Source organism: Apium graveolens, chromosome 3, assembly GCF_009905375.1.
Source record: "Apium graveolens cultivar Ventura chromosome 3, ASM990537v1, whole genome shotgun sequence".
Classification (NCBI taxonomy): domain Eukaryota; kingdom Viridiplantae; phylum Streptophyta; class Magnoliopsida; order Apiales; family Apiaceae; genus Apium; species Apium graveolens.
Genome location: NC_133649.1, coordinates 143,884,076 through 143,899,065, shown reverse-complemented (window position 1 = coordinate 143,899,065; position 14,990 = coordinate 143,884,076). Strand labels below are relative to the sequence as shown.

Here is a 14,990-nt window from a genome sequence, read left to right as displayed (position 1 = left end):
TTTGAAAACTATAACCATATATTTATATAAATATATATATTATACTCGGGATCCTCGACTCCCGGTTTAGAAACTATTTCCACCTTTTGGGTCCCTATACTAAGGGTATATGCAAGTTACCGCTATCCTCTAGCATAGGTATTATCAACTGAATCAACAATTATATATGGAAAGAATATGAAACAGGCATGCATATATATACCATAGCAGCATGCTTCAATATATTGCAATATTTGCTAATATAAACATCATGCATCTATCGCAAGATAATGCATATACATATATACATCACAACAACAGTATAACGGGTAGAAAACTTGCCTGAGCGACTGGGGGTTACGAATGGCTCGGGACGAGTTCTGGTAACCTATAAACAACAAGTAAGTTGGAATTAAACCAAAGTCACTTGTAAATCTATACTTTAACTAACTTAGACTCTAACGCTTATTTTGCGCTTACTGATTCTCTTAAGTCACTCGAGTACCCTCGGCTCCACCATTTCTAATAATTTAACCTTTACGAGTTTTAAGGCGATTCCTTCGCGAGTGTCTTACCAACTGCCTAACACACTTACCATAAATGTTTCATACATTAATTAACCCTTTTTGGTCTTTAACCTATGTTTCAAAGTAAGGCGAGGGGAAAAGTTTCGTTCCCGAAACGCCGTTACTTGAAACGGTCGTTTCTCCTAAACCGTGCATCGGAACCGAACGAACTACATATCAAAACGAAGCTCGTAACATGAGCTATCTAAACATGGCAGTGGTAATAATCTAGAAGGGGGTTCTCGGGTCCTAATGTTATGCACAAAAATAGTCCAAAGAAAATCGGACGTTACGACAGCTATGTTTACGCGATTACCAATGTTTAAACTACTCCAATTAACCACCAACCAACTCATAACCATCAATACAACAAAACTTCACCTAAACCATACCACATCAGTCCATAATCTCCAAGGTTTTCAACTCAAACAACCACAATCAAGACCTATGAACTATAATCAAGCTTCAATTACCAAAACACTTCCAAATCAAACCAAACTACTAATAATCACAATCCATGCTTCTCATTTCACAACACCAACCATTAAACTTACTAACAAATAAAGTAAAGGCTAGGGTTTGAAGTTTATACCTTCCTTGGGAGGTGTTAAGTTGCTAGGAAGCCTTAGGGAGCCTCCTACAAGCTTGATCTTTCCAAAGAAATCAAGAACACAAAGTTAGGCTTTGAAGTTTCTAAAAGTCCTATTTAAAGAACTGTAAAACTGAGGGTCTTACCATGATTATTTGGACGAGACTTGTGAACAAGAGTTGTAGGCCATCTCAATACCTTTCCAATGAGCTATAGAACACAATATTTGAGTGAGAAATGAAGGAGATACAGCAGTTTTAGTGTTCTGGTTCTGTTTTGGCCGAGAGCATGAAGAACAATGCCTTGGTTTCTTTTTGATTTTGATGAAAATGATTTTACTTGGCTTGGTTGCTTTGTTTTTGTGTTTGATTTAGTCAATTACCTTGTTGCCCTTGAATTTGTGTGGTTCTCATTCAACCACACCTCCTTCCTTCCCATGTCATGCTTGTGTCATCCTCATGATGTCATCCTCCCCTCCTTGTCCTCTTTCTATTGGTTGGATGACATCATCCCCACTAATCCCCTTGATTAACTTCCTAATCGTTTGCCTAATGACCGCTGATCTGTTATACGGTTTGCTTAACTTTCGTCTTCGTTTATCGTTTGAGGGATCATACCCGGGATCTTATTACTTAGGTTCCCTTAACCTTTCTCAATATATTGTATTCCTTTTATGATCCTCTCTTATAATCCTTTAATTTAAATCCTTTTTATCCTGTTACCTTATACTCAATTCTTTCCGTATCTATTGGATTTCCGGGAAAAATCAAAGTGTTCGGATTTGGATTCTGACGATCTTTACATACACTTATATCCCATATAAAGTACTAATAAAATCTCAGAATATCCATATCAGAACCCCTACATAGTGTGGCATGAAAAGTTTTCTCATTCAGCAAAAACACTATTCATAAGGGTTTCAAAAATTTCCCAAAAATTGGGGTTATTACAGTCATCTTGGCTGGAGTTGTCTTCATTCTCAGCAACTTGCTCCTTACCCTTGCTTGATTCTGATTTGCTTGTGCCATCTTTGGAGTTTAATGTTGATCTCACAGTTTCTTGTCTGCATTCTTTCTCATTTTCAGCTACCAAGGCAACTGAACCTCCTTTCTTTCTTCCCTTCTCCAATACCTCATCCTGTTTCAGCTCTAGTTCATAAGTCTTCAAGATTCCATATAATCTTTCAAGAGTGAAGTCCTTATAATCTTGAGAGTTTCTCAAGGAGACAGTCATGGGTTTCCATTCCTTTGGCAAGGATCTTAAAAATTTAAGATTTGAATCCTTCACCTGGTACACTCTACCATACAGCTTCAGTCCATTCAACAGCTTTTGGAATCTATTGAATGTGTCATTTAAAGATTCATTTTCTTCAAAATGAAAATACTCATACTGTTGAATGAGAAGCTGCATTTTGTTTTCTTTTACTTGTTCTGTACCTTCACACAGTAGCTGAATTGTATCCCAAACCTCTTTGGCAGTTGTGCAATTTATCACATTATCAAACATATCCTTGTCAAGACCATTAAACAAAATGTTCATAGCCTTCTTATCCTTGTGGACTTCTTCTGTGTCTTCCATTGTCCATTCTGCTCTAGGTTTTGGAATGGATTGACCAACAGCAATTGTGGTTGTAGCAAATGTGGCTACTTTGTGGGGAATGTGAGGACCATTCTCAATGCAGTTTATATAACCTTCATCTTGGGAGAGTAGATGAAGGTGCATTTTCACCTTCCAATGGTGATAACTGTCTTTGTCAAGAACTGGGATTTTTACTCCAATATCCTTCTTACTCATCTTTGTTAGTTTCCAAGAACTTTAAACTCTTTGTGTGTCAAGAGCCTGCTCTGATACCAATTGTTATTCCTAATGAACTAACAATGAGATTTACAGAAGGGGGTTTGAATGTAAATCTCAAAACTTTTTCAAGTTTTGAGCAGTTTCAAAGGCTTTGTGTTTAAGATAAACAAGTGTATGAATTGCTTTAAGCTAATACTGACAGATATATATTCAAACACTAATGTAAAGAACACAACAGACCTTAAAAACTTTTCTGGTGGATTGTTGTTCCACCAGAGATGGTATTTCAGAAAATCTGTGATTCAAGAAGTTGATCACAGCTGCGTCCTAGTACAAACTAGATAATTTTTCTCTCAAAATTTTTCTAAACAGCACTGGAAAAATTCTCATCTAATTACTAGCTGCTACTTGGTTTATATATCACCAAGTTTACAAGTGAAGACAAAGATAAAAAGTACAATAATAAAATAAGTTCTCCACTTGTTTCTTCTCCATTTTACTCCAGTGCATTGTTGACTATTGCCTCTTTATACTAGAGTAGAACGGCTGCTTTTTCTGATGTTCCTGAAATAGGCTACCACATCTCAGTTGTCTCTGTCAACCCATGTGCCTCTGTTTGTAGGTACAACTACCACTTGTCAACTGCTATTTAACAGAACATCCGTTGAAGCCTTCATCCGTTGATGGCTTTATCCGTTGATGTGTTAGCAGTTGAAGCTCTATCCGTTGATGCACTCATCCGTTGAAGCTTTAGAGACATCCGTTGAAGCTTTGTTTCTCATCCGTTGAAGGTCTTTAAGTTATCCGTTGACACCATTTCATTTATACAAAATTACAAGGCATGAAATACTTACAATTGGCCTTCCTATCTGCATATCCTCTAGTAGTCAACATGACTTATAATTTCCCTCAACATTTAAGAATTTATATCTCAAATTCAGAGACTGAAATGTGCTACAACACTAGACTTATTTCTAAGTAAAGCTACACCATCAACGGATAGCCAAAATGGTCTTATCCGTTGAGGCTACAAACACTAGATTTCTACTTAAGTGTTTTGTTAAACATATCATCAAACTAATGCACATTTATTCCTAACACACATAATTATAATCACATCACATAACACATACTTTATTCACTTAATTACGTCGCAAAATTCTCAGTCGTCACATATAAACATCCAAACATTAATACCAATTATCAGATAACTCACCAAAATTCACATAAAAATCACATAATAATTATTTATTGATAAAAATAATTACACGATATTTTCCGGATATAACTCTGCGTCACACGCCACATTGTTAGGAGTGAGGTACGTACGATAATAAGAAAATGATTTTGAACATAATTTAAGTTGTCATGTCATCGCCCTACTCGTCGGCTATTAGTTTCATAAATTATTTTAAATTTTATTTTTTGAATTATAATTTAATATTTATAATTTTATTCGTTAAAAAATAATTATCTAGCTGTGTTTTTTATTCACTGAAAAAAGCTAAAGGGACATATATTTATGGGGTAGTATTAAATGTAAGAAAAAATATATATAATTAAATAACACTAAATGTTTAAATGATATTAATAGGTATAGTTTAATGACCGCTAAATATTTAATAAAAATAAAAAATATGAAAATTCAAGAAATATATTTTAAAAATTATGGATGTATCCCGCTCCGATCTCCTACTATTATAATATATATATATATAGGGGGCTACTCCAATAAAAACCAATTTAGAATAGAAACTAGAAATCAAATATATTTTTTTTAAAAATTAATTCGAAATATAACACATATGGTATGCAAATCGATCGTTGAGAGATGTAGAAAAATACAGTGAAATCGGATTTTAAAAAAAAAATTACGGTTTGACAGGAAATATCAAATTAAAAAAAGAGGGGAAAAAATGAAATTGGGTGTAGGAGGGTACATGATGGCTGGTGTGATTTAGGGGACCATTAGATTGGGTATATCTAATGGCTTAGATTAATTCTAAGTTTCTATTTTTATTTTAATTTGTATTTGATTATTCCCCTCTATATATATAGGCAAATACTCAAATACAAACCAATATTAGAATACAAACTATAAACCAATGAGACCCACATGTTTAATCACTTTCCCCTTCGTTTTTAATTTTACTTTTCCCGTTAATTGGTTAACTTTTTAAAAAAAATAATTTCACCGTATTTTTATTTATCTACCATTCATCGATTTGCATAGCATATTTGCTATATTTTGACAACAAATCAGTATTTAAACTTATCCGAATCAGTATACTGAAATTAGTACTAATTCCAAAACCGGTACTTTTAGTGATTCTCGTAGACATAATTAGTGATTTATCGTCGAAACATATCAAATATGGTATTCATACTGATTGTTGGATGATGTAGAAAAATATAGTGAAGTTAGATTTTAAAAAGAGTTTATTAATTGACAGGAAAAATTCAATTAAAAATGGAGGGAATTATGTGTAGTTGTGTGTGAGAGGTGTAGTTTGTAGTTTGTATTTTAATTTAGTTTGTATTGGAGTAATACTCTATATATATAGAGAGATAAATAGATATAGATTTTAAGAAAACTAATGCTCCTTTTATTAGTCACACCTACTTAGGTCACCGAGCAACAGAGTTAGTTCGTCAACAAAATTTTGGATTGACTTGTTTAATTAAATTCGATTTAATTCATTTTAACGAGCTGATTTTAAACATAAAAATAAACTTGAACGAACTATCAAGCCGAGCCGAGTTTTATACCTGTTCTGCTCATACTCGTTTCTTTTAGCTAAGAATCAGCTAACTCATTTGACTCGTATAAATTTTATATTTATTATAAATGATAAATTATTATTAATCAATTAAATATTTTTATTAATACATTATTCTCGTCATTTATTAATAAGTTAGTTATTTTAGAAATTTTGTTTATATTTTCAAATTAAACATTTAACTTTTTTCGTATGTGAATTATCAAATATCGTTATCACGAATTATTCGTCTCCGATTCTTAATATTTTCATAAATATTATTAAATAACTTGCAATTTATAAAATCGAATTTAAGTAAAATATCAAAATATAATAAAATTTCGACAATTAAAATTTAAAAAATAATGTACCATTTCTAAAGTTAATAATGTCTTAATAATTTAAAAATAAAATTTTATACTTTCTTAAAACTCTACTCGAAAAATAAAATGATATAGATTAAGACCGGAGTGGAAAGTGTGAACGTGCTATTAATAGACAACTTATCATGTTCGAGTTCGGTTCAGTTCGATTGTTTATGGTAAAACTCGAGTTCGGTTCAGATTTAACTCTTTTATTAACGAGTCGGTTTTGAATATCACTTTTATTGGGTTATTAAACTTAACTTGGCTCATTTTTTTTTTAAATAAATTAAGTTCGACTCCTTTCAGACAGAACTTCATATAATTTTTTATCAATATAATATAAGTTGAAAATATTGTGTTTAATAGCATATTTTCAAATAGTCTAACAAATTTGTGATTAATGTAATGTTAATTTATCATGATGAATACAAATAACTAAAGTATGAAATAATGGTTTAATGCGTTTAAACAATTTTATCCTACCAAATATATGCAAAATTAGGATATATGCTATTGCTTCTCTGCTTTTCAACAATTCAACAGTTAATAATTTAAAATAATAAAAAAAATTCTTCCTAACAAATCAAAGCAATAATGATTAAAATATGTAAATACATATGTAGAAAAAAGCAGTCATTGAAAGAAAATTAAACTTATTGGACAAAGACTAGTAAGAGTCAAGGGTGTTTGCCTGGTTAGGCAGTCAAAAGAGTTTATTTCAAGAAGTAGTTTATAACCGTGTAAGTGCAGAAACAGTAACCTTTTCATCCTTGCACCAAGTGTTGTAAACTACCAAAATACTCTTGTATAAATGTATACATGCTAACATGCATCTACCATATGTTTAAATAGAGTACACAAACTAAAGATTTTGCAACCCAAGATTTTGTTATTTTGTAGCTTTTACAAACAGCCATATTTCCCTCATTTCTCAATTTGGATTCCTGAGTTTTATTGTACACATGACAGAATATACAAGTTATAAATTAAAGGAGATTAAGCTTGATCAAACTCCAACATGGGCAGTTGCTGGTTTTTGTGCTGCTTTCATCATTATTTCCATTCTTTTGGAGAAACTTCTTCACAGACTTGGAGCTGTAAGATTGTCATTTATTGCCCCTTCATTTAATCTTCTTTCCCTCAAACTCTAGCTGCGTTAACTTAATATTTTACTCTTCTTCTGTTACTTTTTTGTGTTTGTCCTAGATGCATTTTCTTATTAATTGTTCTTGATTAGTTTGTCCTAGCTAGATGGATTTTCCTGATAATGATTCTTTCTCTTTTCGTGTCCGATTTTGTTTAAAACTTGTATAGTCTTTACATGTTAAAAGTTTTAGGAGATTTGCAAAACTTACAGCCTATTACTAATTGTGGATTTGTGTATATTTCACCTTTGCTGTTTCTGGAAGTCTGTGTGCTGATTTTTTATGCCAAGCAACTAGTTGTATCGAGGCTTAAAGTCTACACTAAAATTTGTATTCACGGAAGAATCAGAGTCCCTTTTATTAATGAAGTTTAGTTCAAAATTGTTGATCGTAGGAGTTATTTCAATCTCAGTATAGTTTCTTCTTTTAAGAACATGGACATTTTCGCCTAGGATGTCATTTTTGTAGGACAAAAACTGTATTCTCTCAGGGGAGGTGCTTCTATTTTAACTTCTCCACAGTTATTTTCTATAACTCTTGCATATTGTAACTAAATTTGGTTAAATGAGTTGCCTCAAAATACCAGGAATGATGATTTAGTTGTATTTTCAGTGGTTCACAAAGAAGCACAAGAAAGCACTTTTTGAGGCTTTGGACAAAGTTAAAGCTGGTAAATACATGACTCTTCTATGTTCACACTCGCGCACACATAGAGAGAGACCTATAGATTGTATAACCTCCTCCATTCCATGGTTGATTTTGTTAAGACGCAACTTATTCTGGATCACTTCAGAATAACTTTTACTGAATTGCTGCAGAATTGATGATTCTCGGTTTCATTTCACTCATCCTGACATTTACTCAATATTATATTGCTGACATTTGTGTTTCGGAAGATGTTGGAAACTCCATGATGCCATGTAAAAAAAAGAACGAGAAATATAAATCTAACTGTGGAAAGGTATGTCCTACTTTAAGTAGACACAAAACTGATAACTGGCTATCTTATTCGTTTTTCTCTCTAGTGTAATTTAGTTAGACAAAGTTCTAAAGAACTTCCTTGTCACTCGGAATAGTTTTTATCTTCAGAAAACAATATATGTTTTACTAGTTGAGTAGAGTTTTGGGACAAAGTAGTTGTTTCTACTAGTAATATGCAGAATGTTCTTGACAATGTAGTTCATAATGTTAATATGCAGAATAAGCTCACCCTTATCTTAAGAACGATCATTTACAACAAAAAAACCCTGCAATAATGATTAAACTGCACAGTGATCAAAATCCCCACATAGTTGGAACCGCTGCCAACCTTTTGGGATATTCGCGTACGCAGTGGTAAGTGTGGAACGTAACTTCAGAATACACAAGTAGCACTCCAAGAATGCATCATAAAACATTGTTAGTACATCCCCCCCAAAATTTTAAAAATGTTTTTGGACTTTCAAGCATAAGTATATGGATCCCAACCTTACACGGAAAAAAATTATATATCAACTGCGAGCCCGCTACTAATTATGAATTTAAATAAATATGTGTTCTAACGAAATATTCTGGAAATAGGGGAAGAGGCCGCTTATAAGTAAAGACGGACTACATGATCTACATATCCTCATATTCTTTCTTGCTGTCTTTCACGTTGTTTACAGTGCCCTTACTATGTATCTCGGGCAACTAAAGGTATTCCAGAATCTCAAAAGCGACTCCTTGATGGTATTTGTTGCGAGATTGAAATGGCGGAATGAATTTACCTAATATTAATCATTCTTTACCCCTACAGATTCGAGGTTGGAAGGTCTGGGAGCAGGAAACTGCATCTAATGACTACGAATTTGCTAATGGTATAAATTACCAGAAGCACTAGCTTGGTACTTTATATATTAGTTGTCTAACAGATGCATTTTGGGAATATCTTTAACTTTATTTCTTTCAATACTGGAATATACAGACGCTTCAAGATTCAGGCTTGTTCATGAGACATCTTTTGTTAGAGCCCACACAAGTTTCTGGACTAGAATCCCCTTCATGTTTACTATTGTAAGATACAATTTCTTCCAGTTTTGCATAAAGACATCTTAATACAAAATACATGATTATGTTAAAGTACTTCCTCACTCGTATGTTTTTTTCACAGGGATGCTTTTTCCGACAATTTTTCCAGTCTGTTACAAAGTCTGATTATTTAACCTTGCGAAATGGATTCATCAATGTGAGTTTCGACTTTCGAGTTGCATATTATATACATCTTTAAATATTTTTCTTTCACAAAGCAGCAAATTTATGGTTCTCTTTTCTTCTTTTTTCCGCAGGTTCATTTTGCACCTGGAAGTAACTTCGACTTCCAAAAGTATATCAAAAGGTCCTTAGAGGACGACTTTAAGGAAGTAGTTGGAGTCAGGTAGGTTAATTTCAAGATTCTAAATCTCTGACATTTCTTATCTTGCATATCTGTTTTATTAAGTTTCTTGACGATATCTGCAGTCCTGTTTTATGGGTATCATTCGTGCTTTTTCTGCTCATCAATGTAGAGGGTATGTATCTTTCATTTGGCCTTTTCCTGGAAAAGATATACAGTATTCACTTCCAGTTACTAAAAATATATCATGTTTCTTTCATTACAGGATCTAAGGCACTATTTTGGGTATCATTTATTCCACTTGTGGTAAGATATCTCTTCTTGTCTTGCCTTCGATTCGTGTATATAGAGGAGAATATGCCTGACAATAGAATGTTTTAACAGATCATATTAGCTGTTGGAACAAAGCTACAAGCCATTTTGGCACAAATGGCTGCTGAAATTACTGAAAGACATGCAGTGGTCCAAGGAATTCCTCTTGTGCAAGGCTCAGACAAGTATTTCTGGTTCGGTCGGCCTAAATTGGTCTTTTATCTGATCCACTTCTCTCTGTTTCAGGTATATAGAGATGTGTTGATAGTATTACTAATAACAATAAATTTTCTAAAATCTTTAATGAATACGCCAGCGCAGTAGATTGTTTTGTCTGTCTATTTCATAACTGCTGTAATGTAAAGTTTGCAACAGTATCTATAGTAAATCATTTACGTAAAGAGATTTAATCTTAGGAAATGTGTGAGATATTTCTGTCTATGTTAAGATGATACGTGATTAGTTCCTTCGCAAGGCTGATTAGAGCTCAACAAGCTAGGAAGATTTTCATTTGAAAAACCTGAAGTAAAACTTGGAAGAAGGCTCTGATCTTCTTTAGAAAGATAAACATGATTGTTTCCAGGCTACTTATTGATGTTTGTACATAAGAGATGAGAAATAATGTGATCTCTCTGATAATAATCCACAAAACTTTGATTTTGTTTTTATTTGAATGCTCATTATTTTCCAAAAGGAAATCTAAGTAATCAATAGTTTGAATTTTGCAGAATGCATTCCAAGTAACATATTTCTTGTGGGTGACGGTAATATACTTCTCTTCATTTTATTTGTTAACATAAAGTCATAAACCTTAAAGATCACATAAGTTAAAGGAATATATAGGTCTTCACTGATATGTTTATATTCTTCTTCTGTGCAGTATGAGTTTAAAATGGATTCTTGCTTCCACGATACATGGCCTTTTTTAGTTGTCAAACTTTTAATTGGGCAAGTGAAGTCTCTACTCTCTATAGCATAAAATCTCCTGCAATATCATTTTAATTTAGAACTCAGTTAGCCTTAAACAATAACTAACAGATAAAATACATCATGTTGAATTTCAGGGTATTGGTGCTGGTCTTATGCAGCTATATCACACTCCCACTCTATGCCCTTATAACTCAGGTAATTTTTACATTTCATGTTCCACTGAGTGTTAGTAAATTCTCCCTTCAGTCGTATATCTATTATTCACAATATTAATATACTAAAATGTATTAAGTATGACAAATTTTTAAAATATTTTAATGTGATTGCAAAGTCAAACGCCTTATATAGGAACACAGAGATTAATATCTTCGGTGACAGAAGTAAGGTATCGTGATTTTTTTTACCAACTTCAGAAACAGTAACCACATACAATTTAAAAAACAATTTCACTTGCAGCAGGAGCTCTATTTGTGGAAGTAAAAAGATATGCACATATCACAAGTTGGGGAGTTTTGAGTACAACTCATGCTTATGTCAACACTAAACCATTGTATATTTCTCTCGCAAGTTCTATTTCAGATGATAAAACCAGGATTCGAAGTCAAATTCCCCAACCATATAAAGAAAACTTTTTTAGAAGAAAAATATAGGCTTTAAACTTGAAAGATAGCCAGTAATGTCTAGATACTTGTACTGAAAATTTTCTTGAGATGATCTTCTGTTGAATGCAAATTTATCAGATGGGTTCACATATGAAAAGGTCTATATTCGATGAGCAAACCTCCAGAGCTATAATGAATTGGCAAAAAGCTGCTAAGAAACATGCAGAAAGAGCAGGAGGATCTACTACGCAAGAGGGGAGAAGAGGAGGATCTACCATGTATGGGGGAAGAACAGAAGGATATGTTGTTCGATCTCTGGACGATGCTAACCCCATCAGTCAAGTGGCATTAACTTCAATGTCCAATATGGCGCACTCCTCAACGGCTACACTTCATCGCTTCAAGACTACGGGACATTCTTCATATGACGAGTATAAGATGTCGGATATGGAAGTTGATCCTGGTGCTGAATCCGCTACAGCCAGGTTAATTGTTAGAGTTGATAACGGTGATAATGAAGTTGCCACAACAGAACTTCAGCCCAGGGAACAAGTGCAGGATATTGTTGATTTCACATTTGGGACGCCTGCATCCCCACATGAAAGTTGATTAGGCAAACTGTATATTAACTAAAGTCACTTTATATCCTTGTTTAGTTCTGTTTCATTGCAATTTGTCTGATATACGAAAAAATGCAAAGAATCACATATTTGTGCTATTTTTTCCATATGAAATTCATTTTCATCAACGGAACCAATATGTTGAATGTACTAATTCTCATCAAGTTGAAATTAGGAATGTCCCTCTAGATTATTTTAGTACAAGGCTACCAGCTTGCCGTGGTTTTCCACAAAAAGGGATGTTGTACAATTATCACACAGGTAATTGTTTGCATACTAATTAGCTTCATTAGTACTGCAGTAGTTAAAACTCTTTAAAATAATTGAAAAATTATTTTCGCGAGTTTATTATTTTATCGCAATTAAAAAAAAAGAGCAAAATTAGAATTGTTGAACTAAAATTTTAATAAAAATAGGAATACGATTAATACAAATAAAATTTTAAATTAGCACTAGTATACTGTATAGTTGGACCTCGATGAAATAATAATCGATAAAATAATAATCTCATTAAAATAATATTTTTCTCAGGTTCCAATATAATGGACACATTGTATTTTTACTCCGAAAAAATAACAAACTCGCTAAAGGAATATTTTCTCTCGATTCCAACTGTATTCGATTCCAACTGTATTGCTACTTTAAAGATGTTTGCCTATGAACACTATTAGCATACTTGGAAAGCCATTTCAATTATCAAAAAAAAGTTAAGGTAACTTAAAAATGTAGGCAGACATGAGAGGAGGAACCGTTAAACTTGTAAAGTATCACAATTACCTGTTAAACTTGTAAAGTATCACAATTACATCAATTATGAGGTTACTATGAACTGAAATCAATGCTAAAAGGTTAAAGAAGAAGATGATCTTACATTAAAACTTAAAACTTCAGAGAGAAATCATTATAAACTCAACTAATCAACTAAAATATTTTGTACATACTCAACTAATATAAATACATCCCCAAATTCAGTTTTGGAGGGAAAAATTGCTACAAAACTATTTACAAATTATCAAACTAAAATATTGACTTTTGTTGACTGAGTTATTTGACCAATATTGATTAAGCAATCCCAACACCCCCGCGCAAGTTAGTGGGTGAATCAAGCAACCCCAACTTGGACAGGATATTTTGATGTTGCAGACCAGTAAGCGGCTTAATAAACATATCTGCGAGTTGTTGTTTGGTAGGAGTATAGGACAAACTGATCAAACCAGAGCCAAGTTTCTCGCGTACAAAATGGCAATCTAATTTTAGGTGTTTGGTCCGTTCATGATAAACGGGATTCTTGGCAATATAAATGGTAGCTTGACTATCACATTTACAATAATAGGGGTGATATTTGGAACTTCAAGCTCAGAAAGAAGTCGAGATAGCCAAGCCAACTCAGTTGTGACACGCCTAATGGACTGCTATTCAGCCTCTGCTAAAGACAGGGAAATTGTATGTTACTTTTTAGATTTTCAGGATATAAGGCTACCATCAAGGAATATAACATACCCACTGACAGACATCCTGGTGTGAGGGCAAGCAACCCAATCAACATCACAATAAGCTTCAACACTATAAGAAGGAGATGAATTGAACAAAATGTCATGTGTTGGTGCATTACGAAGATACTTAAGAACATGGATGGCCGCATCCCAATGAGGTTGTCGAGGGAAAGCCATTAATTGACTTAAGTGTCGAACACAAAAAGATAAATCAGACCCGGTGTGCGTGAGATGATTCAGTTTCCCAACCAGCTTTCTGTAAAGAGAAGGATAAGTAAGAGGTGTACCCTTATCATGCAGTAGATTGACATTCAGATCAAGAGGTGAAACTACTAGTGATTCTTGTTAACAATCAAACTCAGTAATTAAGTCTTGAGTAAATCTTTATTGAGATAAAACAACTCATTTAGCTACCTTCTGATATTTTAATCCCAAGAAATAGTGAAAATCCCCTAAATCTTTGATTTTGAAAACATAATCCAAATATTGTTTGATAGAATTAATTTCTGCAGTATCATTGCTAATGACAAGAATGTCATCTACATCAACCTCTAAAAAAAAAATTAGAGAACCATTTTTCATATTGAATAAAGAATGATCATTTCTGGAATAGTTGTAACCCATTAAAAGTAACTCAACACTTAACTTGTTATTCCATTCTCTGGAAGCCTGCTTGAGCCCATATAAGGATTTAATCAACTTACAAATCAGAAAAGAATCAGATAAATGAAGCTCATAAGGTGGTTTCATATACACATCTTGGTGAAGATCTCCATAAAGGAAAGCGTTATTAACATCTAGTTGAGACATGTTCCAACCTTTCTTAACATCAATAACAATTAAGCTTCTATAGTCAATACCAGCCTTCTGGGTGAAACCTTTAACTACTAACCATGCTTTACACCTCTCTATGGACCCATCAACATGATGTTTTATCTTGATACCCACTTACCTCATTTTGACTGTATCGCACTATGTACAAGATATAGCTTTCTTGCCTTGTGGTAAAGGGACTAAGGACCAGCTATTTTTTGCTTCTAAAGTAGAGAATTCAACTGCAATAGTTTGTTTCCATTCAGGGTAAAGTGAAGCCTCTTCATAAGTAGTAGAATCATGGATAGGATTGAATACAGTAGTGGCATTGAAACATTTAGAGACAAGATTCCCATGATGGGTAAGGTTGTGGACATAAGGATGTAACAGTATAGGAACAAAAGGATGGTGTACAAGTAACATGTCCTTCCGTATGTATATAATCCTGGAGATAAGAAGGTGGTTTAAGAATTATGGTGGATATTCTGACAGGTTGTAATGTTTGAATAGATAGAGGGGATGCTGTAGGAACAGAATCATGTGACACTGGTGACATATATGTGACAATGGAGATGAAACTGAGAAAATTGTAGAAGGTGAAAGTAAACTATTCTCTGGAGAAGTAGTAGTACAGAATTCGGGAACAAGAGAATTGTTATCATGTCCA

General features: G+C 33.3%; 1 protein-coding gene across 1 annotated transcript; it reads left to right on the top strand.

The window, feature by feature from the left end:
* The first annotated feature begins 6,830 nt into the window (after positions 1-6,830).
* On the top strand, positions 6,831-12,145 carry LOC141712811 (MLO-like protein 10). The gene is made up of 15 exons (XM_074515884.1): positions 6,831-7,152; positions 7,813-7,870; positions 8,019-8,161; positions 8,761-8,877; positions 8,978-9,038; positions 9,146-9,234; positions 9,332-9,406; positions 9,507-9,595; positions 9,679-9,728; positions 9,819-9,859; positions 9,938-10,111; positions 10,594-10,629; positions 10,746-10,813; positions 10,930-10,990; positions 11,536-12,145. Exons 1-15 carry the CDS (start codon positions 7,018-7,020, stop codon positions 12,004-12,006), a joined length of 1,668 nt encoding a protein of 555 aa, XP_074371985.1. The 5' UTR covers positions 6,831-7,017; the 3' UTR covers positions 12,007-12,145.
* Positions 12,146-14,990: the final 2,845 nt, after the last annotated feature.